Raw genomic sequence first — 21,725 nt, 5'->3', positions numbered from 1 at the left:
GGTTTTGCTAAGCTTCATGAATCTTTAAGGTTATGTAGTCACCAAATTTAAAGAAATAATGGCTAAAACCTTCCTGGACATTTATTTTTACACTATACTCTTTCTCCTTTTCTTCTGGAACTTCTACATTGGGATGTTAGATCTTTTAGTACATGACTTTGAGGATTTCTTACGTTAATTTTGTTGTTGTTGTTGTTTAGATTGAGCAATTTCTATTGATCTATCCTTAAATTCATGAATTCTCTCTCATCTCATTCTTTTATGGTTCTCATTTAGTAAGATTTTAAAATTTATTATTGTGTTTTCAGTTCTTAAATTTCCATTTGGTTCTTTTTCATTGCTTCCACTTTTTTTACTGAGATTTTCTAGTTTTTCATTCATTTCAATAGTGTTCACTCTTCTTGGAGTGTGGTTAATAAGAGCTTATTTAAAGCTTTTGTCTGATTGAAAAAAATAAAGTTTTTGTCTGATACTTCCAATATCTGAGTCATCTCAGGCTTGGCATCTGTTGACTATCTTTTTCTGTGTGAGATATTGAGATTTCCTTGATATGTTCTATGCTAAGTAATATCAGATAGTGTCCTGGCCATTTTGAATGTTATGAACTTTAGCTCTTGTTGACATCTTCTGGAGAGTGTTGATTATTTTGTTTTAGCAGGCAATCGACCAGGTTAGGTTCAACCTGCAAGTTCTTACCCACCTTCTGTGAGTCGTGTTTCCGGTATTAGTTTGGTTTCACAGACTTGGCAGTGATATTTGGTATATTCTATATTTTCCCCATGAAGTAGCCAGTCTTGGGGGATGCTTTACCTTTAAGATCATTTCTTTTTTTTTTTTTTAAGATCATTTCTTAAAGCCTTTGAAATGTGGTTTAAGATCAGATTCACACATGCAGCTCAGAACTGAGCCCAGAGATTGATACATGGTCTGACTTTCTTCAGCCTCCTCTCTTCATCATCTTCCCAACACTTCATGGCTTCCAGAGGCTCCCTCCTTCTCTGTCTAGGAAGCTGAGGCTTTAGTTTCCCTGCTTTGACATGTACTTCCTGCCACTGCATCTGTTTCTGGTGCCAAGCAGGGAAAGGAAAAAGGGAAACAAAAGCAATGGAGGTTTCCCCTACACTCTTGGAACCATAGTTCTTCTGGTTAGAGAGAATGATTGTCTTCCCCCAGATATTCAGACATCTGCCTGGCTGCTGCTACTGCTGTGAGGTTGCCCAGAGGCTGGTTTAGAAATAATAAAGGAACCAAACAAAGAAAATCTCAGAGCTTCTCCTCCATGCTCTGTTACATTTAGGAGTCTCATTTCCTGTTCGTTAGACCAGGAACAGAGACCTTTCCTTGGTGCTCTGTCTTTGTCTGCACATGGTGCATACTTGTTTTCAGATTTCCTGTGAGCTCATACCAAGGAATTCTGGAGAGGGACACTCCAGAAAATTCAACGCCAGTTGCATGGTGCTTTGGGTTTGGTTTCCTTCTCTGCTATAATTTACTTTTCAGAGTCATCAGAGAGCTGCTTATGTGTTCTGCATGAGTTTCGAGTTGTATTCAGTGGATAGGACAGAGTAGAGTGTGTGTACACCATCTTGAAGAGATCAAAAAGCCCTTGTGAGTATGTGATTAACATAAAATAAGAGCCTCTCCAACTCCTATGTGTCTGGAGGAAGGGGAGAGGACCAGGCAACTAACTTGCATTGAATACCAACTATGAGCCAGCCCCTGTGTCCCAGGGCACAAAGGTATTATTCTATGTCTCTATGAAAGAAGTATGGCATTGTGAATTCCATCGTGCAGTTGGGGGAAATTAGGCTCAGATTAATTAGTTCAAAGTTACATAGGTAATAATTGGTAGACTGAGGATTATGACTTGTCTTAGAAAGACTCAGAAAGGTTTGTGAAAAGCAGAAGATACTAGAAAACTCAAATCTGATATCTTGCTTCCCCTCTCTCTACAGGGTGGATGAAGGGGATGCTGTGATCATGCATCCTGGAATCCTGTGCATCATGGTGAGACTGCTGCCGTGGTTGTACCATGCAGACCACCCCCAGGTACTTATTGATGGACTCACATATTTGTCTTTTTCACATGACTGATCATTTAAGCTCCTTCTGGTCAGACTTTTTCTTTTTTGCCTTTGCCTTCAGTACCCTGCATTAGCAGAGCCACCCTTGTGAAATACCTTCTGTAAGGGAGAGTCAGTATGTCTGTGACCCATGATTGAGTTTTGCCCACCCTTCCTTCCCAGGCCATTTGAAACAGGTCATTTTTGCTAGTGAAGTGACCTCTTGCAAACAACACCCAAACAAAAACTAGCTAAAATAGTTCAACCTTCACGAGGCAAACCCTGGGTGCTAAGGACAGCACTGGGCATCGGTGGGGCTGGAAGTCCTTTGCCCCCCACCTAGTCATCCATCCTGTGGGTGCTGGCTGTGATCTTGGCTTAGTGCTCTGCATAGGACATGCCAGGCTAGCAAGACGGACATTGTCCATGGATCCTGCATCCATCATGGGGACCAAGGGATAGTGCCTGGGCAGGCAGACTAAATAAATAATCTCACAGATGAATATACAATTACAAATTGTGACAAGTGATAATAAAGGGGGAAAACAGGATTCTGAGAAAGTATAATGGGAATGGAAGTGGGGAAGACCTAATTAAATCTAATTTAGAGGAAGGGATGGAGGTCAGGGCAGCCATCTCCTAGATGGTGACATTTAAGCAGAGCCCTGAAAGATGAGTAGCAATTAACCAGGCAAGAAGGAGTGGCTGGGGTAGGAGCAAAGGGGGAGAGTGGGAAATGTGCCAGATAGGGCAGGCACAGGAAGGCTGGAGCCCTGTTTAAGTATGGAGTTTTATCACAAGGGCAGCAAGAAACCTTTCAAGAGAGTAGGAGATGACTCTATAAGATTTTTGTACCAAAAATATCTCTTTGGTTGTTGCATGGGAACATGGGAAATGGGAATGGCAGTTAGGAAGCCATGTCTTCATTACCACATCAATGGTAGCTCAGATAGGGTGGTATCTGGGCAGATGTGAAGAGAGAGGAGGGACAGAATCACAGGACCCCAAGATGAACAGGTCCAGGGAGTGGGAAGTGGGAGAGTCAAAGGCAACCCTCAAGTTCCTGTCTTGGTAGAACAAAGGGCTCCATTGCAGGGTGAAAGGATTGAGTAACACAGTAAGGCAATTCTTGTTGAGGAAAACCTGGAGAATGCACATGCTGATGAGTGTAGATGAAAGGAAATGAATTGAACTGAGCAACCAGGCCTGGTGCTAGACCCTTTCACAATTTGTCCCTCATAGCAGTTTTCTTGGGAGTATTACTTGTCTCCATTTTAACCAGTGGGGAAACAGAAACTCAGATAATTTAAATGACTTTGAAGAATTTCCAGTTGGTGGACCTGGTATTAAATGTGGTCCTACCTGGTGGCAGATCTCCTGGTCTTTCCTTTGCACAGCAGTGGTTTCTATTGGAAAAGGAGGGCAGGGGTTGCAGGTCCAGATTTGCTTTTTCCAATTTTTCAAAAGGAAGTAATATGTTCTAAGAAAAAATGAAGACCAGTGGTGTTATTAATCACAGCCTGAAAATGACAATGACCTAGTAAAATATTGCAAGCCCTCCAAAATCAGTGAGAGAGGTGAAGTGGGGGAGCAAAGTCCTTGATGTATAGGGAAGGGAACTGTTTTCACTGAGGAAATTCTGTAGTATTTCATACAGGATTGAAGAAATAGACTGACCTGGTTCCACATCTCTTTGTGCCATTGTAACTAGAATCTTTTTTTTTTTTTTTTCTGGTTCCTGTCCCTTTGCTGGAAAGTGACGATGAAGTGATTATCAAGCCAATGAATAGAGACACATCTCATAGTGAAATGGAATACATTTACATTTTTCAACATTTACAGAAAAGCAGGAGGCTGGAATAAAATGGGCTTGATTGTTTCTTTAGTTACCTGTTACTGTGTCAAGTTAACAAACTATATCATTTTTTCTCATGGTTCCTGTGGGTAAAAATTTGGATAGGCACAGCAGGGACAGCTCATCTCTGTACCACACGGTGTTGCATGGGCTGGACCATTTTAGATGTCTTCTTTACTCATACAGCTGGTACCTCATAAGGCTGGCTCCAATGACAGGGGCTCCTCAGCTGGGCAGATGTCTGTGGCCTTGGTTTGAGCGGTTAATAGGATCCTGGGTTCTCTTCCATGTAGCCCTCTCCATCTGGCCTCTACCTGTGTCCCTCCAAGTGAATTCTCCAACAGGTCAAGCTCAGGGATCCCAAAGACACAAAAGTGGAAGCTGCCAGGCTTTCCAAAGGCTTAGGCCTTGAACAACCTGGTTTTGCTTCCATAGCGTTGGTATGTTGGTCAAAGTGAGTCACAAGTTCAGCCTAGACTCAGAGAGAAGGGCCATATGCCACCCCTACTGATGTAAGGGGTATTGCCTGTGAATATAGAACAGAGGGAATTGTTGAGGGTCATCTTTGAAGACCAGCACCTACTTGCCTTAAGCATCAACTGGTATATAAAAATATTTGACCTCTAGATAAAGTGTCCTCTAGTTCTTTATATGTCTTCTAGTCATTTAGTTACCTCAAGTCTGGGACTTTACTTTCTTTACCTTGGTATTCAAGGCAGGACCTTCCTGGAGCATTTTGGAAACTAATCCACATTTCGGGATTATGCCAGGCATGTTGTTTCATCAATATTCATAATAGCTCATCCCAGTACACTAGAATCCTCCCACAAGGCAGGTGTTTGTGGCTCAAGAAAGCTATGTGACTTCCTACAGTCATGGAGCTGGTGAGGGGAGGCCTGGAACTCATTCCCAGGCCCCAGATCAAGGTGTGCTTGACAAATGGTTCTCTCACCTCTGCGGCTTTTGCAGAATGTAAGTAAGGTCATGCATTCTTGGCATTGTACATTTTTCCAGGTGCAATAGCCTTATTGTAAGGATGCCTGACTTCCTTAGCTGTATTTCCAGCCATGTAGTGTACTTGGAATGAGAACAACCAAGCCAGGGGTGTAATAGCCAAACAGTTGGTGATGACTGTGTTGTGCAAAACTTCACTGCAGTGATACAGAGCAGAGTGTGGCCTCTCTCTCCACTGCTAGTGCATGTAAATTGTGCAGCTGAACCTGAGCTTCAGACAAACTCTGTGAGTTGTCACATTAGAGTATGTAGTGGAACTTGACTCCTTTGTGATAATAATCGGACACATTAAGTATGCAAATGAGAATTCCATTTGGTAAGATTCTTTTTCTCTATTCAGGTCACAATAAGTAATTTAGGAAAAGTCTAATTCTCCCTCACTGTCTCTCAAAATGCAAATGAAACGTAGTGATGCATTTTGTCAAATATTTCCTGCAGATGCCAAATCAGCAACTATTAAAAGTTGAATAATTACAGTAATTAATTTCTGAAAGGGAAGGTGGGAAACCTCATAACAATCAATAGAATACTAAATCAAATGAGAAATGAGACCACACAGGAAAATGCTGGAATGAAAAGGACTGTAGGATCGTTCTTTGGAGCAAGAAGTTTCAGTAGATGGCAGTGTTACTAAGAAGATGGAATGTGAGTTCCCCTCATCTCCCTGTAGGTTGGCTTGAGGTTCCCAGCACTATACTCTTAGCCACCTTCCTGCCTGATGGATGCTCTTCCTTCCTCATAGATGGGAACTTGATGACTTTCCAAGGTATAGATGTCATTTCAGGAGTGACAACTTAAATAACTACATACATGGGTTGTCTGATCTATTTCTAATTATGTCCACGTGAAATTTGTTTTGTTCACAACCAAAAAGTGTCTTTTTCCCTCTCCAAAATGTTACACCATGTGCTACTCTTGGAAAGATGATCCAGCTGTATCATCACCAGTATTAAAATTGGACAGTAGGAGTTGAATTGTGAATGTTGCTGTCCTAAGCATGAGGCAAAAACAGAGTCCAACCCAGTTCTCTGGGAGCTGAGTTGGCCTCAAAAAGAAACAACTCATTGGGAAGAAGACATTTTCCCTTTCTAGCATGCTTAGCAGCCACGATCGTCTTACTGTAGGGATGTGACTGTTAGCAGGAATTTTGACCAGTCCTATGAGGGCTAGCTGGTTCCCAGCATCACTCTGCTTTCATTAAGATTGTGGTCTTTATTCAGTTCGTAGCAGAGGAGTATTTGCTTGTGCTCATGACAACTGTAACTCAGAGGGTGGGAAGCTGGATCTAGTTTAGCAAACAAAGGTAGAACTCACTGCAGTGGAGCAACCAATGTGATACATGTGCACCTGTGAATAATTTTACTCAAGCACCTTCTAGATGCCACTGGGGATTCAGAGGCAAATTTCACAGGAAATCACAGTCTGAGTTGAGAGTAGTAGAGAGAGGAGTGTAGAAGACAGTAAAACCATATTTGATGGCAACAAAAGTTTGCCCACAGAGCCTTGTGACAGAGGGGAGGGAAACCCTTAGAGAGTTGGGGACCCTGGAGCCAGACTTTAAAGAAAAGACATGCCCATACCAGATCAGGTAGAGGAGGGAGGAAAGACAAGAAGCTCATCCTCAGAAAGAGGCACACATGAGGATTTTGAGTAGTTTAGCTGGGCTAGGATAGACCATGTGGATAGAAAGGCAATGTGTGGGGCTGCAAAGTCTGGTCAAAGCCACATAATGAAGGGCCTTGAATACCATGCTAAGAGAATTGAACTTTATTGAGATACCATCCATCATCATCATCATCATCATCATCATCATGAGCAGTATAATCTTTAGTGAACACTGCTATATGTAGGCAGAGGCCAGGCTCTGATGACAGCAGAATTTCATCATATTTCAGCTCTGCCACAACAGGCACGCAGCCATGGGAAATAATTTAACCTCTGTGATCCTTTACCTTCCTTGCTGTAGTAGGGGGATAATAATATCTTCCTTGTGGCATTATTGTTAGGATTCAATGAAGCAATGCAGTGAGTGCTCAGCACAGAGAGCAGAAAGTACACTGCAGCATGGGAAACACTTGCTAAATGGTGGAACCACTGCTATTAGTTACCAGAAGCTCTACAAGCATTTTATCATTTAATCCTTATAATAACCTTGCAAGGTGGGTATCAGTATTCCCACTTCGATGATGAAGACTTGAAACTTGTAGAAGTTGAGCTACAGAGTTAACACAGTTGCTAGGTGGTAGATGTCGGTGATGCCAGGCTCCTGGACCTCCTACTTCTGTGCCAAGTGGCTTTTCCTGTATGGACATGGTAGTCATGGGAAGCTACTGGAAAGCAACGACATGATCAGACCTGGGCACTAGAGAGACCATGGTCTACAGTCAGTTGGCACTGTGAGTCACTGTTGGGTGTGTTCCAGATTGTACTACCACAGAACTGTTCTGCATGGTCTGATGGAACAGAGAAAAGATCAGGCTCAGGGCTATGTTTGTTTATCAGCTCATTCATGCCTTAATTTGGAAAAGCGTGCCATTTTCTGGAATTAGCCTGCATTTCAAACACATTGAACTAATCATATGGGTTTCAAATAATTAAAATATTGACAGCATTAATAGCCCTGGGTAGCATTGTATAAGGGCAGGCTATTTGAAAGAGCCATTCCCCCAACAAGGAAATAGGTTAAGTAGGAGTCTCATTTTGTTAAATTATGACACATTAGAAATTCCAAATATTTGGAATACTTAAATGTTGAATTTTAAAAGGTTTAATTTTAAGTATCCTAGGCTCTTTCATACTGAAACCCCCTCCCCACCCCCATTTCTATTGTTCCTAAGTGGGAAAATCTCAATCCTGGTCAAAATCCAGTTTACTTTTTAGGGTAACCTCTTAAATAGACCAAATAAACATAATCTTACATGATGACTAAGATGATCAAAAACAAAACACAATGGATGTAGAATGATGGAGTAGAAGTTAAAGTTGGATGGGAAGACCTCTGGCTCAGTTATCAGGTGAACTTGCTTCTAGTCCCTTTTCCTATCATTCTGTGGCTGATGTAGGCTAACTTCTGGTCTCCACACCTCAGTTTCAGCTACTCAGATTTGGCCTAGATCAGAGAGGTTGCAAGCTCAATGTCTTGGGGCCAAGAATATAAAGGAAATGTGTTGGTGGAAATAATAGAGAGTGGCGAGGCCTGTCCTATAGGGAAGAGTACTTGCCCTGTCCAAAGGCACTTTCACTTAAATAAGGGGCAGTAAAATAGAAGGGAAGCCAAACTATGCCCACCAAGTAAAACACTTTTATACATCATCAATTTAGAACCCTTAGGAGATCAGTTCCCTTCTTTATAATGAGTGCATGACACTGTGTTAAAATCATGGGATTTGGAGTAAGACCTGGGTTGAGTACCAGTTTCTGATGCTCATTAGCTATGTGACCTTAGGAAATTGATATATCATCCAGTCTCAGTATCCCCTTATAATATTTTTCCCATTGGGAAAAATAGTGGAGAGTATAATTGAAAAGGACAGCACAGTATTTGGCACACAGTGTCTGCTCATCAGACACTGGCTCCATTATACACACTCCCCCCTCCTCTTCTAGCTTTGGCAGTCTGTATTCCTAGGACTCTAGGTCATACTGTATAGAAATTTGGAAACAATTAGTGGAAGATGATACATTTTAGGTATATTTCTGACTGGTGTTTTACTATTATTAAATTAATAACAGAATTGATGTTGAGCTACATGTTACAGTCTACTTGGAATCAAAGGACTATGTCCTCTCTTTTTCCTGTTTTGGATTTGATCCATTACCTCAATGAACTCAAATGGCAGATGGCATAAAGCTGGAAGGAGGAGTTACCCACTGGCTGACAAAATGGGGATGTGAAGCATTCCTGGCAGTCTGAAGAATGGACCAGAATCTTGTTGGGTCAAAATTCAGCAGAGATAATCAGGCCTGTGCTCATGTCTTAATGCACGTATACACAGGGTGGGGAAGACAGAATAGAATATGTGAAAGAGTCCTAGGGGGTTTAGTGCATGGTCAGTAATTGTCTGAAGTTGCGTGAGGACACTGCTATGGGTAATTCTACTTCCTACTATATTTATAGAAGTATAGTGTCCAGCTAAAGGGAGGTGGTAGTTCCATGACCCTCTAGCATGCCACATCTGTGTTTGTCCAGAGGTGAGAAGCCAGGATGGTGAGGGATCTGAAAAATCCTCCTTAGTCCTGGAAAGAATAGTGAACAGACCTCAGGGTAAGTAGCTTAGAGAGAAATGATATTGGGGAAATAAGAGCTGGGCAAATACTTGTTAGTTGACTGGTGGTAGAAGAGTACACACAAAGGCCAGTTAGTTAAACAGCAATGATTTGGGCTCAATATAAGGATTAACTTGCCCGACTAGATGGGCAGCTGTGGAGGTAGTGAGCTAGTCTGCATTGCGGAGTTACATATATGAGACTCCCACCTGGCCTCTCAAGATTACAGAAATGGTCAAACCCATTTAGGTCTTGTGCATGGCAAATACTGTGTACCAGTTACTAAATTCAGATGATCCCAGTGTGAGCCAAAGTCATGAACACTTAGTTTTTCCTATGTTTTGAGATACTGACCTAGGACAGGATGGGTTAGGTATCCACTGCTCAACCCATAGAGTTGCCAGTTTCAATTAGCTTTACCTTAAAAACCCAGGCTGGCCAGTGCTTTGCAAGCTTCAGCACTTGGAGTCCTGGGAGGCAGCGATCTCAGTGATAAAATGCAGCTGACCTTCTGGTTTGAATTCCTGTCCCTCCACTCACTGTGTAACTCAGCAAGCCATAATCTCTCTGGGCCTCAGTTCCCTCATCTATAAAATGAGGTAATAATAGCATCTAGCTCATGGTGTTTGAAGAATAAATGAGCCAGTACACGAAAGTACTTAGAAGAGAGAGCCTTCAAACAGTGAGTGGGCAGTGATGTAGCTCCCATCGCTAGCCATGGGGCACGCGAGCATGGTAGGTGTGTGCTCCTGCTCTTATACTGAGCTTGTCTGATGCACAATGGCCATGCAAACCACACACTCAGTTGGAAGGAATCTTATTGCTATGAGAAGAGAACATCATAACTAAGAAGGGCTAATATCCTGAAAAAAACTTGTATCCAGTAAGAAAAAGCACTTTCATAGAAACTTCCTATGGACTCCCACAAACAACATACCAGGGAGGTTGATATTTTCATTATCCCCATTTTTTTTTAAATCATGACAGTCACACACACACAGAGAGAGAGAGAGAGAGAGAGAGGCAGAGACACAGGCAGAGGGAGAAGCAGGCTCCATGCACCGGGAGCCCGACGCGGGACTCGATCCCGGGTCTCCAGGATCGCGCCCTGGGCCAAAGGCAGGCGCCAAACTGCTGCGCCACCCAGGGATCCCCCATTATCCCCATTTTAAAGCAAAGAACTGAGGCCTTGAGAAAATAAGTAACTAGCCCAAGTTCGTTCATCAGTTAATGTCAAAGCAGCATGAGAACCTAGCTGTGGGTAGATTTTGTTGTCCTCTGCCTGCAAGGAGAAAGAAGGGTGAGTATCTACCTGGAAGCTCAGACACAATATGCCAGGGCCTGAGCCACAGTTTGCTTGTGAGTAGATCCCTCATCTCTACAAGAGACTGTGTACTCTATAGTCTTGTTCCAGGAATCTTCTCCAGACAGTTGTGGATATCTATCTGTTAGCAACAACAAAAGATCTGCTTTAAAAATATCTCTTAACGAAAGTTGTATCAACAGTATACTTTGGCTATAGCACCAGAGACACTCAGGGTAAGTTCATACCTCCTTTTCCTGGGGGAAGGAAGACCTCAAGGAAGCCCTGGCCACATGTGGGAAGGGTTCCCGCTGGAGAGTTGTGTTGGGCCTCATGCAACTCTCCACCCAGCTCCACTGCTCACCTGTCTCATGCAGTGAAGGTGTGTGTGTCCAAGGTGATGGAAACTCTCCACAGATATTACAGGTTCCCGGTTGAGCAGGCAGCTTCCTAGATGGATATTTACAGGCTAGCTTCCCCGGTGGTGTTCTCAGGGCTGACTACAGACTCATTGCAGAGGAGGGCATTGGGTACTGGGGGGGCTGACAACCACCCATGATCCCCTTTCCTTGAAAGGCTATGCTCACTTTCACCAATTCATCTTTGCATGTGCTGTGCCAACTCCCAGAAAGACCATTTTTCCCTGTTGGCCTGGTTCTCTCTTCATTATCCTCCCACATTTAGTTGATACATCACCTTTTCTGAGTGCCCACAGCCCTCTGAGTTAGGTGTGCCTCCTATGTTCTAGAATCCCTTCTACCCCTGTGCTTGCTCTTAGGAGGCAGCTATTGCATTTGAGGCAGAGAGAGGTGCTAGGGCAACAAGGGTAAAGAGTCATTGTCTCAGGCAGCAGTTCACAGTGTAGTGGGGACAGGGGATGGTGGGAAGAGATCTATCTATCTATCTATCTATCTATCTATCTATTTATCTATCTATCATCTATCTACTTATCTATCTAACAAGAGAGCTGTCAGAGTGTAGTATTTATGATTCAAGTATGGACAGTGGTGTTTGGGAAAATCAGAAAATAGTTCTTAGATGAGAGAACATTTGAATTGTCCTTTGAATAATAGGTAGGAGCTCAACAAAGGGATATAGGGCTGGAAAGGACATTCCCAGCTTCAGGAATCAGTCAAAAAAGGTGTGACACATTTGGCAAAGGGAGAGAATGTTACTAGGTCTGGAGCATGGGTGGACCAAAAGGGAGGATGAAGTAAAGTTGGAAAGAGGCAAATACTTCATAAATACAAGGTCCTAGGCTTCCATTACCAGGTAGCATTAGCCATCATATGCATGTAATTTGTGAAGGAAGCAGGTTTGGAGCGGGCACTCACATGCATCTCGATCTTAGTTGCAAATCTATTCAAGGGCATCAAGGAAGCCATGCCTTCAGGTATGGGTTCTGCTGATTTGATGGGGCTCAGACCTCTTACATAGAAACCAAGATCACAAACTCCTATACCTACAAGGCATGTGGACACCACAAATGAGTCTATCAGGCTGATGGGGACTGTGGCAAAAGAGAAAGTTTACAACCATATATAGAAAGAACTAATTCTAAGTAAGCAAAGATAGGGTAATCCTGGGTGGCTTAGTGGTTGAGCATCTGCCTTCAGCTCTGGTCATGATCCCTGGGCCCTGAGATCGAATCCCACTTCGGGCTCCCTGCAGTGAGCCTGCTTCTCCCTCTGCCTTTGTCTCTGCCTCTCTCTGTGTCTCTCATGAATAAATAAACAAAATCTTTAAACGATAAGTAGGCAAAGATAATCATAACAACTTATCAAATGAAACCCATCTGTGGGCCCTATTTAGCTGTGATATTTCTGAAGAGCTGAGATCGTTTGAGTTGTACCATCTCTTTTCCAAAATCATCAAAGAATATTTCAACCAAATTGGAATAAGCAACTAATCCAAATTTGAGTAGCTCAGTAGAACTCCCTGGTTCTTTCTAAGTGTCTGGGGGAAATAGACAGGGTCATCTGATGGTTTTTACATCTATGTCAGGACACATCATAGACTTATGTGTTCAAAGCCCATGCCTCCTTGGAGGGACCCACTCCACCAGGACCCAGCCCTCACTGGACTCTGGGACTATATTAATCTGGACTAGAAAAGAAATTGAGGGAGAGGGAGGGAGCGAGAGAGAGAGAGAGAGAGAGAGAGAGAACACGCGCTAAAGAACAACAAACATCTACATCTACAGCTGGACAAAGATAGACTTGAAGGTTAGACTGTTAAGTGGAGAAAGTAAAAAAAAATTCCTGACGGCTGCCCCGCAAGTCGCTCTGTGCTAATTTGCCTTGTGGGTCCAGCCTGCCGGCCAGCCTGATGACCCCACGTGCTCACCATGGAGTCCTAATTGAACCACCATCCCCTAGCCTGCGCTGGAAGTAATATGCGTTAGGAAAATCAATCCATTTGTAGGGGGAGAAACCAGACTGGTTTCCTGCTACTGCTCATATTTTCACTAAAACCCCATTTTACTGGAACCAACATTGAAAAAACCAGCACATTTTATTCAAAACAAGGCAATATTGGTATTGACAGAGCTGCAGTGATAATGAGGACGATCAATTTTCCCTCCTCCATTATGGGGGTATTGAGCAATTTTGGAGTAAACTTGTGGCATCATTAGACAAGATCAGCATTTCTCCCTTTTGAAAACTTTTGCTTTTTTTTCTTTGTTTCTTTCTTTTTTTTTTCATATTTAGATTTTAAGTAACTTTTCTCTGGTGGATAAAAAAGAGAAAAAAAAAAGGAAACAACAAAAAAAGAAAGCCAAAAGTCCTCAAAGCAATAAGTGAAGTGCTGGTAATAAAACTGGAGATTCTAGACATTTCTTTTTCTTTTTTCTTTTTTATTTTTTAAGATTGTATTTATTTATTCATGAGAGACACAGAGAGAGGCAGAGACACAGGCAGAGAGAGCAGCAGGCTCCATGCAGGGAGCCTGACGTGGGACTCGATCCAGGGTCTCCAGGATCACACCCTGGACTGAAGGTGGCACTAAACCTCTGAGCCACCGGGGCTGCCCTAGACATTTGTTTTTAATTCTTATTAATAATACATTGTGATGTTATTTTTGCATCTTGCATCATACAGACTGTCTCCCCAACTTTCACCCCAAATTAAAAGACTGCAGTTACCAAAGAATACAGGTTCTGGAAGAGGGAAAATTCAAGGCAAGTGAGCAGAGGCTCTTTTTTTGTTCTGAGAGGAGTAGGTGAGAGGAAAGGCAGAGGTGCAGGCTCTGGGATGCAGGGAGGGATGCTAAGAGCAGCAGAAGAAAGATCTGGGGAAGGGAGTCAAGTAGGTTGGGTAGATTTTCATGTGGAAGAACTCCTCAAAGTAAAAGCGATGGAATTGTTTGTTGCAAATGAGTTTTGGCATTTCTGCCTTTTGTCTCTGGTCCCCATTGGGCTCTACATTGCCTTTACCAATTTATACTAGCTGTGCCAATACCGCAGTGACAGGGAAGGGACTGTCTCAGGCCATTCAGGCTGCTATAACAAAATACCATAGACCGGGTTATAAACAATGGAAACTTATTTCTCATAGTTCTGGAGGCTAGAAGTCCAAGAGTATGGTACTGGCAGATTCAGTGTCGGGTCAGGGCCCACTTCTCCACTGACGGCCCTCTTCTTACTGTGTCCTTGTATGGCACAAGGCACGAGAAAGTTAGAAGTGTTACTGAAGATATTGTAAAGATGGAAATTTCACTAAATACTGTAATTTGAGACAGGAGCTCTAGGAGGTGTGCTCCTGGAAGGAGGAAGGGAGGGCGAAAGGTAAGATGTGTAACTCATTCAGTTTTTTTTTTTAAATCTAAAAACTGATGATAAACAGTGTAAATATATATCCCACTATCTTTTAATCCTTGAAACACATATAATACTAAGTGGTATTTGCGGCCTGTGGATGAATGCCATCTTATTAATTTCTGTCCCGTAGTGATACAAACATGCCCTTGACCACTGTGTTGGGGTGTTTTCCCAAGTCACAGCACATGTGAGGAGGAGATGGGAAGTGAAGTGATCCTGACCATGGAATCTGGGGTCAAAGCCAGGCTCTGCCCTTGCCATGCCCATTTCTCACTGTGCTGGGATTGTCCCTTCACCTGTAGCCTGTGATTCCCTTGAGAGCAGGGACACTGTCTTGTTATTCTTGAAATGCCTAGAAATTTACCCAGAGCCTGACATTGAAGAGGTGGTTAATAACTCTTTTGAAGGGGAAAGGGAAGAAGGGGAAGCAGTGAAGGACCCCAAGAAAACTTTCATGGGGGTGTGTATATATCATCAGATGGTCTGCAATTGGATGGGACTAGAAGCCAGTCATCATTAGAAAGAGATTATTCAAATTAGTGCTTTTGTGGTTACTCATGGCTTTACACTGGTGGACTAACCAAGATATGGTTTACGTTGTCAGAGATCTCTTTCCTTGAACCCAAAAACAAGGGCAAAGATGTGCAACATGAAAAGTATGCTAGGCCTCAGCTCGGGTTCCTGGGAAGTAGAGCCGAAGACAGGGGTACAGGTACATCAGCTCCATCAAGGCTGGGACTCAGGGGAAGGGGAGTGAAGGAAGCAGATGGTGCAGGGGAAGAAGCTGAGTGAGGACGTGCAGTCAGCTGAAGTCCAACCTTAACCTGGGCCCACAGGGCAGGGCTCTCAGGCATGAATTGCACCACAAAGACTGAAGGATGTGATCTCATTGACTACTGTCTGGTGTGTATGTGTGCATGCGTGTGCATGTGTGCACATGGTACATGGATGTGTGTATGTTTGCATGCATGTGTATATGCACACAAGTATATGTATAGCTGTGTGGGCATGTATATATGCGTGCGTGCCTATGTGTGCACACGTACATGTATGCATGCACATGTGTATATATGTATACACGGGTGCATGTGTGTGCATGCATGGACAGATGGGGGGACATAGCTCCTGGACAGGGCAGCTCCCACTTAGGGGAGGGCAGTTCTCCAGAGAAAGGGGAGCGCTGATGGGTACACCCATATGGAGAAGGATGCTGCATTCATAGCATCCACTGCAGGAAAATTCCATTAAGTTCTAACTGGTATCCCTCTCACTTTTTTAGACAATATCATATACAACAGTAAAAGAGAATATGAGCAGTCCTAAGAGTTTTCATAGAGGAACTTCAACTCCCACCCCGAACACCCTGACTTCTACTCCAAACTGTATTATTTGGAAAGGCCTGGGAGTTCCAGGGGTTTATACTTTTACAAAGAAAAGGAGATTGCAAAAACAATGTATTTGGCTCACATACGAACTGAGCTTACTCTGTGCTCTCTTCTGTGGATTTCAAGGACATAAAGATGCTGAACTGACTGGAAAACTAATAAGGGCAAGATAAGACCACAGTTGTTTCTGTCTGAGAGGTGGACGGAGGGCAGTTGGAAAGTGTGTGTGGGGTTGACAGCAGGAGGCTGAAGGCCCTCCGCACAGGAACTGCGGCTGGCATTAGCCTGGGGGATGAGTGCGGTTTGGTGGGGCCACAGCCAGTCCACGTGAACACCGCCTCCAGGCCTGCCTCCTGGGCCACTGTACCTCTTATGTCAGGGGTACGGACTGAAACACAGGACTGCGAGATGCCCAAGAGAGGTGCAGCTAAGGGCCAGCCCAGCTGCCTCTCAGAGACACAGACTGCCATCTGTCTGGCCCAGCCTTCCTACCTTTCGAGAGAGGCCACATGTCTGGACTTTTACATAAAATCTCCAGATCTTTCAATGTTAGCAGTTCATTCAGAAACCACTTAAACATTGCCTGGGGCAGACACCATGTCTCTAGAACAGATGTAGCTTCTCACAGGCCAGTTTGCACCTGTTTTAAGCCTGTACCTCTTTGGCAGCTGACCCCAGTGGCCCCCGTTCCCCTGCACTGGGCAAGAGTACATCTGAGAACCCCTGAATCAGATGGGGTACACTGAGAACAGGCTATGTAGGTAGGTGCAGTCGCCTGACCCCCACAACCTTTTTGGGGCCTGGTTAGGGGTCTTTCCAAGTTGCCCACAAAATATGCTGACCTCAAGGGTTCACTGCTTGCTTTTGCTACCTTTTAGCTTTCGCAGGAGATCCAGTGCTCCATGGCCAGTCACATCCAGTCCCTGGTGAAATCGGAGAAGAACCGTCAGGTCATGTGTGAGGCGGGGATGCTCAGGACCCTTGTAGCCTCCTGCCGCAGAGCCCTGACAGCCAGCCCCAGCCCCTTGAACTTGGGCCTTATCAGGATCTTTGAAAAGCTTGCCTCCCAAGCCATTGAACCAGATGTATTAAGGTACTGTGTGCTGTGTATTAAATGGTGCTGAGCTACTGATAGCTGGGCTCAGGTACAGTGGGCAGGTCACAGGGACAGGGCATGCACAGGGACAGGTCTCCCTGTGCCCTGTCTTGCCTCTCCCTTCTGCTGGGGGTGGCCCTTCCTGGCACGGGACATCCTTGGGTCCACATAGACAATGGGCAGGCCCACAAAGCAGACTTAAGCCCTCCCATGGAGCTGATGGCCTTGAGAAGAAAGGACAATAGTCAGAGGGTTCTGCAGACAACACAGATAGCATCATGGAGGATGGTGAGTGGGCAGCACCAGAGCTACTGGAAAGCCACCGTCAGAAGAGTGCGTGTAAAGGGTCAGGGCTGCAGGGCAGTGAGGGGCTCAGGCCTGAGGCCTGTGCAGGTGTTCATGGGACCAGGAGAGGAGGGAAGAGGGCAGGTGAGGATGCTCTACTGAGAGGGATGGGGTTGTGAGGACTTGACACCCCGAGAGGCTAGCCTGCAGGGAGCTGGGCCAGTGTGAGTAGGGCCAGGCCTCCTGGCAAGGAGAGGGTCACAGGCAGTGTATCTTCTGGGGGCCTTCCTGTTGGCAGCCCCTTCATGGAGCCACCTGTTGCCTGGAAAGCTGAGTAGGAGGGAGATGCACAGAGCAGAGCTGATGGATCAGACACAGAACAGTGTAGTATAAATTCCTTATCTCTTCAAGGTCTGATTTGAGGCTCCCAGCTAATCACTGGTTAAGTCAAAGGCACCTAAACATGCTAGCTCTGTGGTCTCGGTGCCAGGCCAGGGACACCCTGCTTCTGGATGGTTTGAGGAAAGGTTTCCGGGCAGAGAGACAAAAGCATGGAGGAGGGGCTAGGGAGCACCTGGATTTAGGAAGGTATTCCAGTGAACCGGAGAATGCTTCCACCCATGAAAGGTCTTCACTTCTTTCTCTCGTGTGTTATGATACCTAGACAGTTTCTCGGTCTTGGGATGCCTCCACTTCCGTCGGCTGCAGTGAACATCCTCCATTTATCTTTTGTGAACAGAGGGGACTCTGGAGGCTCAGGTGAGGAAAGAAGAGAGAATACGCATTCTGTTTAAGGGAGCCTTTACAACAGGTGGGAAGCAGATAGACTCAAAAAGTGGTACTGCCTGCTGCTCAATGGAGTAAATGAGGAAAAGCAGGATTGGTGGTCCCAGAGAAAGCCCAGATCTAGAAAGAAAAGGATGACCCCCACCCTCCTATAAGATAGGGGACGGTGAGCGTGTACTTGACCCCTTTGGGTGCAGATCAAAGAAACAGCAATAGGGTTTCCTTCATGACACACTGTGTGTCAAGTACCCAGTGTTGCCCCTGGACAGACATGCCAGTGATGGCTTTTTGCACAGTTCACAGCTCATGGGATGGGTCGGGGATCAAGAGGCCAAAGCATTGGGTGGCTCCCTAGTATCAGGCATGGTCCTCAGGAGGCTGCTGGCTCCAGGAACCAGCTTAAAGAAAAGACAGCTGTGAAGGTACTGAATGTGAGATCACATAAGGACACAAAGGCAAGGAGGCCCAATTGAAGAGCATGGATGGAGAGTCAGCCTGTGCCAGCAGCCAGGTGCAGGGAGCAGAACTTTCACAGAAGTAGGCTGTCATGAGTGGGAACGTCATGGAGCGACCACCAGTGGGGCAAGCCAATGACAGCAGCAGCAGACGGTGTGCTAGAAAGTAGGGTGGGGTGGGTGTGGGGAATGGTGGGCTGAAGGGGGAAGAAGTTTCTAGGAGGAGCATGTTCTCACTGCAGTTTAGTGTGAGTGAGTCAGTAGGGAGCCACCGCACGGTGGTGGTGAGGTTAGCCTTCCTTCTGGGCTGTTGCAGACCCCCTGGGGCTGTTGTCAGAAGAGCTGTGGATATGCTTAAATGGGGATGCCCCTCTACTTTTGCTTGTTGCCTCAGGGTCCCAGGCTATAGCAGCAGGGACTGCTGAGGGTCCCACGGGCACTGTTCTGGATGCCGGCCCATGCTCAGCAGTCACCCAGACCATCAGGCCCTCAGGGACGTCCCAGGGCTCGGCCACTGCCCTGCAGACCTCGATGAGCCTCATCTCCATGACCTCCCCACGCAACCTGCAGCCTCAGAGGGCGGCCCTGGCTCCATCGTTCGTGGAATTTGACATGTCCGTGGAAGGTTATGGGTACGACAGGCTTTCTTATATTTGGAATGCACTTTATTAATTTCCCAGTGCCTCTGATGAATTATAATATTGATCAAAAAACTGTAGTCCTCACCAGCTCTCACCAGCCAGGAGCATAAAATGTCTGGGTCAGGGACACTTGTCTCCTCTGACTTCTCAGGGCCAGTGTCCTCCGCCATGTAGTGCTATGACCTTCTACTTGCCCTGGAGGGCCTGCTTTCTGGAATTCCCTCCCCTTCAGGATCCAGCATAAATTCCATCTCTTAAGGCCCCCGTATGGGCATCAGCCGCTTTCTGTCCTCGGTGTAAGAGGGAGTGAGGCCCCTGAAGAGGGAGATAGGGGTGATGTCATGGCCAGAAGTTGGTGTGCGGTTCAATAATCTGAGATACTTTTCTGTTTCTAGCTGTTTGTTTATTCCAACTCTGTCTACAGTTATGGGAAGCAGCACAGAGTATCTGGTCTCTGGAGGGATTGGGACAGGTAGGTGATTCTCAGCAGCTTCATTTTGCTGAGCTATCTTCACCCTGTCTCCAGAATAAGTGCTGAGGGAGCCTTGATTTCAGATTTCCACTTGGCATTAAGGAAAGTGGGAGTCTTCCTTGTTTCTGTGTACCTTTCATCCTTACAGTTTGTCATGCTTGTTTTAGGGCAGGAGGATCCTGTTTATCATGTGTCCCAAGGGCCCAGCCATGACTCTGCATCCAGTGGGGACTCAGTGAACACTTGTGGTCTCAGTTGGTGATTTGATGACTGAGTCTGGGATGGATTCATTTAGTCAGTGATTGACAAATGTCGAAACCAACACCTCACTCCACCCTGGGCTCTTTCTGAAGAAGACTATAAGTTCTATGTGGATGGCCATCTGATCGACCTGGGCCCTGGCAGGCTTTGCGCAGCACTGTGCTCAGCTAAAAACTGGCTAGGCAGGGCAGGGCAAGCACCCAGCGCTGTCTGAGCTAGGCGCCCTAGCTTAGGAGAACCAGGGTCTCACTGGGATGGTGGGTGCTGAGGAGCCATTGCATTCACAGCCTCCACGTGGGGTACCACGTCTGATTCTGCTAATTCATGGAAGATGGTGGGCCTGCTTTGTGTTGCCAACCCTGTTATGGGTCAGGAGGACATGAGTTTCCCTATGAAAGGTTCAGCTGAGCTAGGCTGATGTCCTCTGCCTCACATTGCACACTCTGCAGCTTTAGGTCAGCCAATGGTGACCAATTACAGAGTTGTGCCCCTCCTCCACTCCTTTAGCAAAGTGGCATAGAATAATAGATGAGATAGAATTGGAGAGAGGCTTCAGGGATCTATGGGAGTATGGGAATACGACTTACTCCTGTGAGTATATGAGTGTATGTGAGTACATGAGTAAAGGGACAAGCTTCTGTGGCATGGGGTAGACATAAAGTGGAAATGAGTTAGATGAGGCCACAGAGCTGGCACACAGTAGGGCCACACATGGGCTGAATCAGAGCCACGATGAGTCTAGACAAGATTGCAAGGCAGGTGAAAGTCTAAGGGTATGCTTGTGTTCTGACTCCAGGTGCTGCCAGGTCATTCCCTCCACCCCGGGGCCTGACCTTCTCCTGCTGGTTCCTGATTGGCAGGCACAGCACAGTCACTGAGGGCCACCCACTGCGCTTCTTAAGCCTGGTGCGTCACCTGGCCAGGACCGAGCAGCCCTTTGTCTGCTTCTCTGTCAGCCTGTGCCTGGATGACTTCTCCTTGGTTGTGTCTACAGAAGAGAAAGAGTTTCAGCCCCTGGGTAAGGTGTTGGGAGCTGGAGCTGTTTTTGCCCACACTTGGGGGAAACGGAGCTAAGTTAGCAGCTCTCCGCATAAGAACCCGGGAGCCCAATCCTTTAGTAGTTGGTGGCTGGTCCAGGCTCTGTTATTTAGAGCTCCACCTGGCTTTCTAAGTTCATCCCTCTATGTTGGCCAGAAATGGCCTGTTCTTCCTGTGTGCCCTGGGAGTGTCACTGTTTCATAGGGAAATACCCAAAAGGCCCCAGAGGTAACACGACATCATTGTCACAGAGCACAACTGCCTATTTCCTCCTCCTTCTTAGGCCTCCAGGGCAAATGTATGTCACTGCAGAGGAAGTCTCCTGGGGTAGACCCCAAAGCCTGACTCCTGGGTTTGACTCCTGCTGCATGACCCTGGGCAAGTTACATAACCTGTTTGTGCCTCAGGGGGGTAGGTAAATGGGGATTGTTATAGCACTTACCTCACCAGGGGCTGTGAAAAAAGAAATGAAGTGACATTTGTTACCATCCTTAATCCAGTGTTTGGCACAAAGCAAGATCTCAAGCAATGATAGTTGCTGTTGTGGTTATTTTATGAGGAGGTCTAGGGCATGGCTCCTCTGCATGAGGCCCTGTTCTCCTTGGTTGCTGCAGTGTGATGCTGCATACAAGATATGGTGACTATGTTCTCTTGCAGATGTCATGGAACCCGAGGATGATCCTGAGCCTTCTGCTGGACGCCAGCTTCGGGTCCGATGTGGCCAGCTGGCTTGTGGTCAGTGGCACCACCTGGCTGTGGTTGTCACCAAGGAAATGAAAAGGAATTGCACTGTTTCCACCTATCTGGATGGACAGATCACCGGCTCAGCCAAGGTGAGCTAGTCACCCTGAGTTCCGCTTGTCCCACTGCTGTGCCTTCCAGCTGCAATACCTGGAGTGGTCTCTGTTCTGTTCTTTGCTCTCATTTGGGAGCAGGGCTGGTGTCTAATGAAACTCTCCCTTGCTATCAGAATACTTGGCTCGAC

The 21,725-nt window shown here is 45.7% G+C and overlaps 1 protein-coding gene across 9 annotated transcripts in view; it reads left to right on the top strand.

The window, feature by feature from the left end:
* The window catches only part of WDFY4 (WDFY family member 4), a 285,914-nt gene that overhangs the window by 64,493 nt on the left and 199,696 nt on the right, over positions 1-21,725 (top strand). For all 9 annotated transcript variants that reach the window (XR_013368304.1, XR_013368303.1, XR_013368305.1 and 6 more), the window contains 7 exons: positions 1,956-2,049; positions 16,585-16,799; positions 17,752-17,846; positions 18,723-18,960; positions 19,365-19,441; positions 20,499-20,720; positions 21,398-21,573. Coding sequence is in view for 6 of the 9 variants with exons in the window: in XM_077878621.1 (XP_077734747.1) it covers positions 1,956-2,049; positions 16,585-16,799; positions 17,752-17,846; positions 18,723-18,960; positions 19,365-19,441; positions 20,499-20,720; positions 21,398-21,573 (1,117 nt within the window). In the remaining 3 variants the exon portion in view is untranslated. The remainder of the gene's footprint in view (positions 1-1,955; positions 2,050-16,584; positions 16,800-17,751; positions 17,847-18,722; positions 18,961-19,364; positions 19,442-20,498; positions 20,721-21,397; positions 21,574-21,725) is intronic.

The sequence above is a fragment of the Canis aureus genome, chromosome 29, assembly GCF_053574225.1.
Source record: "Canis aureus isolate CA01 chromosome 29, VMU_Caureus_v.1.0, whole genome shotgun sequence".
NCBI classification, from domain to species: Eukaryota; Metazoa; Chordata; class Mammalia; order Carnivora; family Canidae; genus Canis; species Canis aureus.
This window is presented reverse-complemented; position numbering and strand designations above follow the sequence as displayed.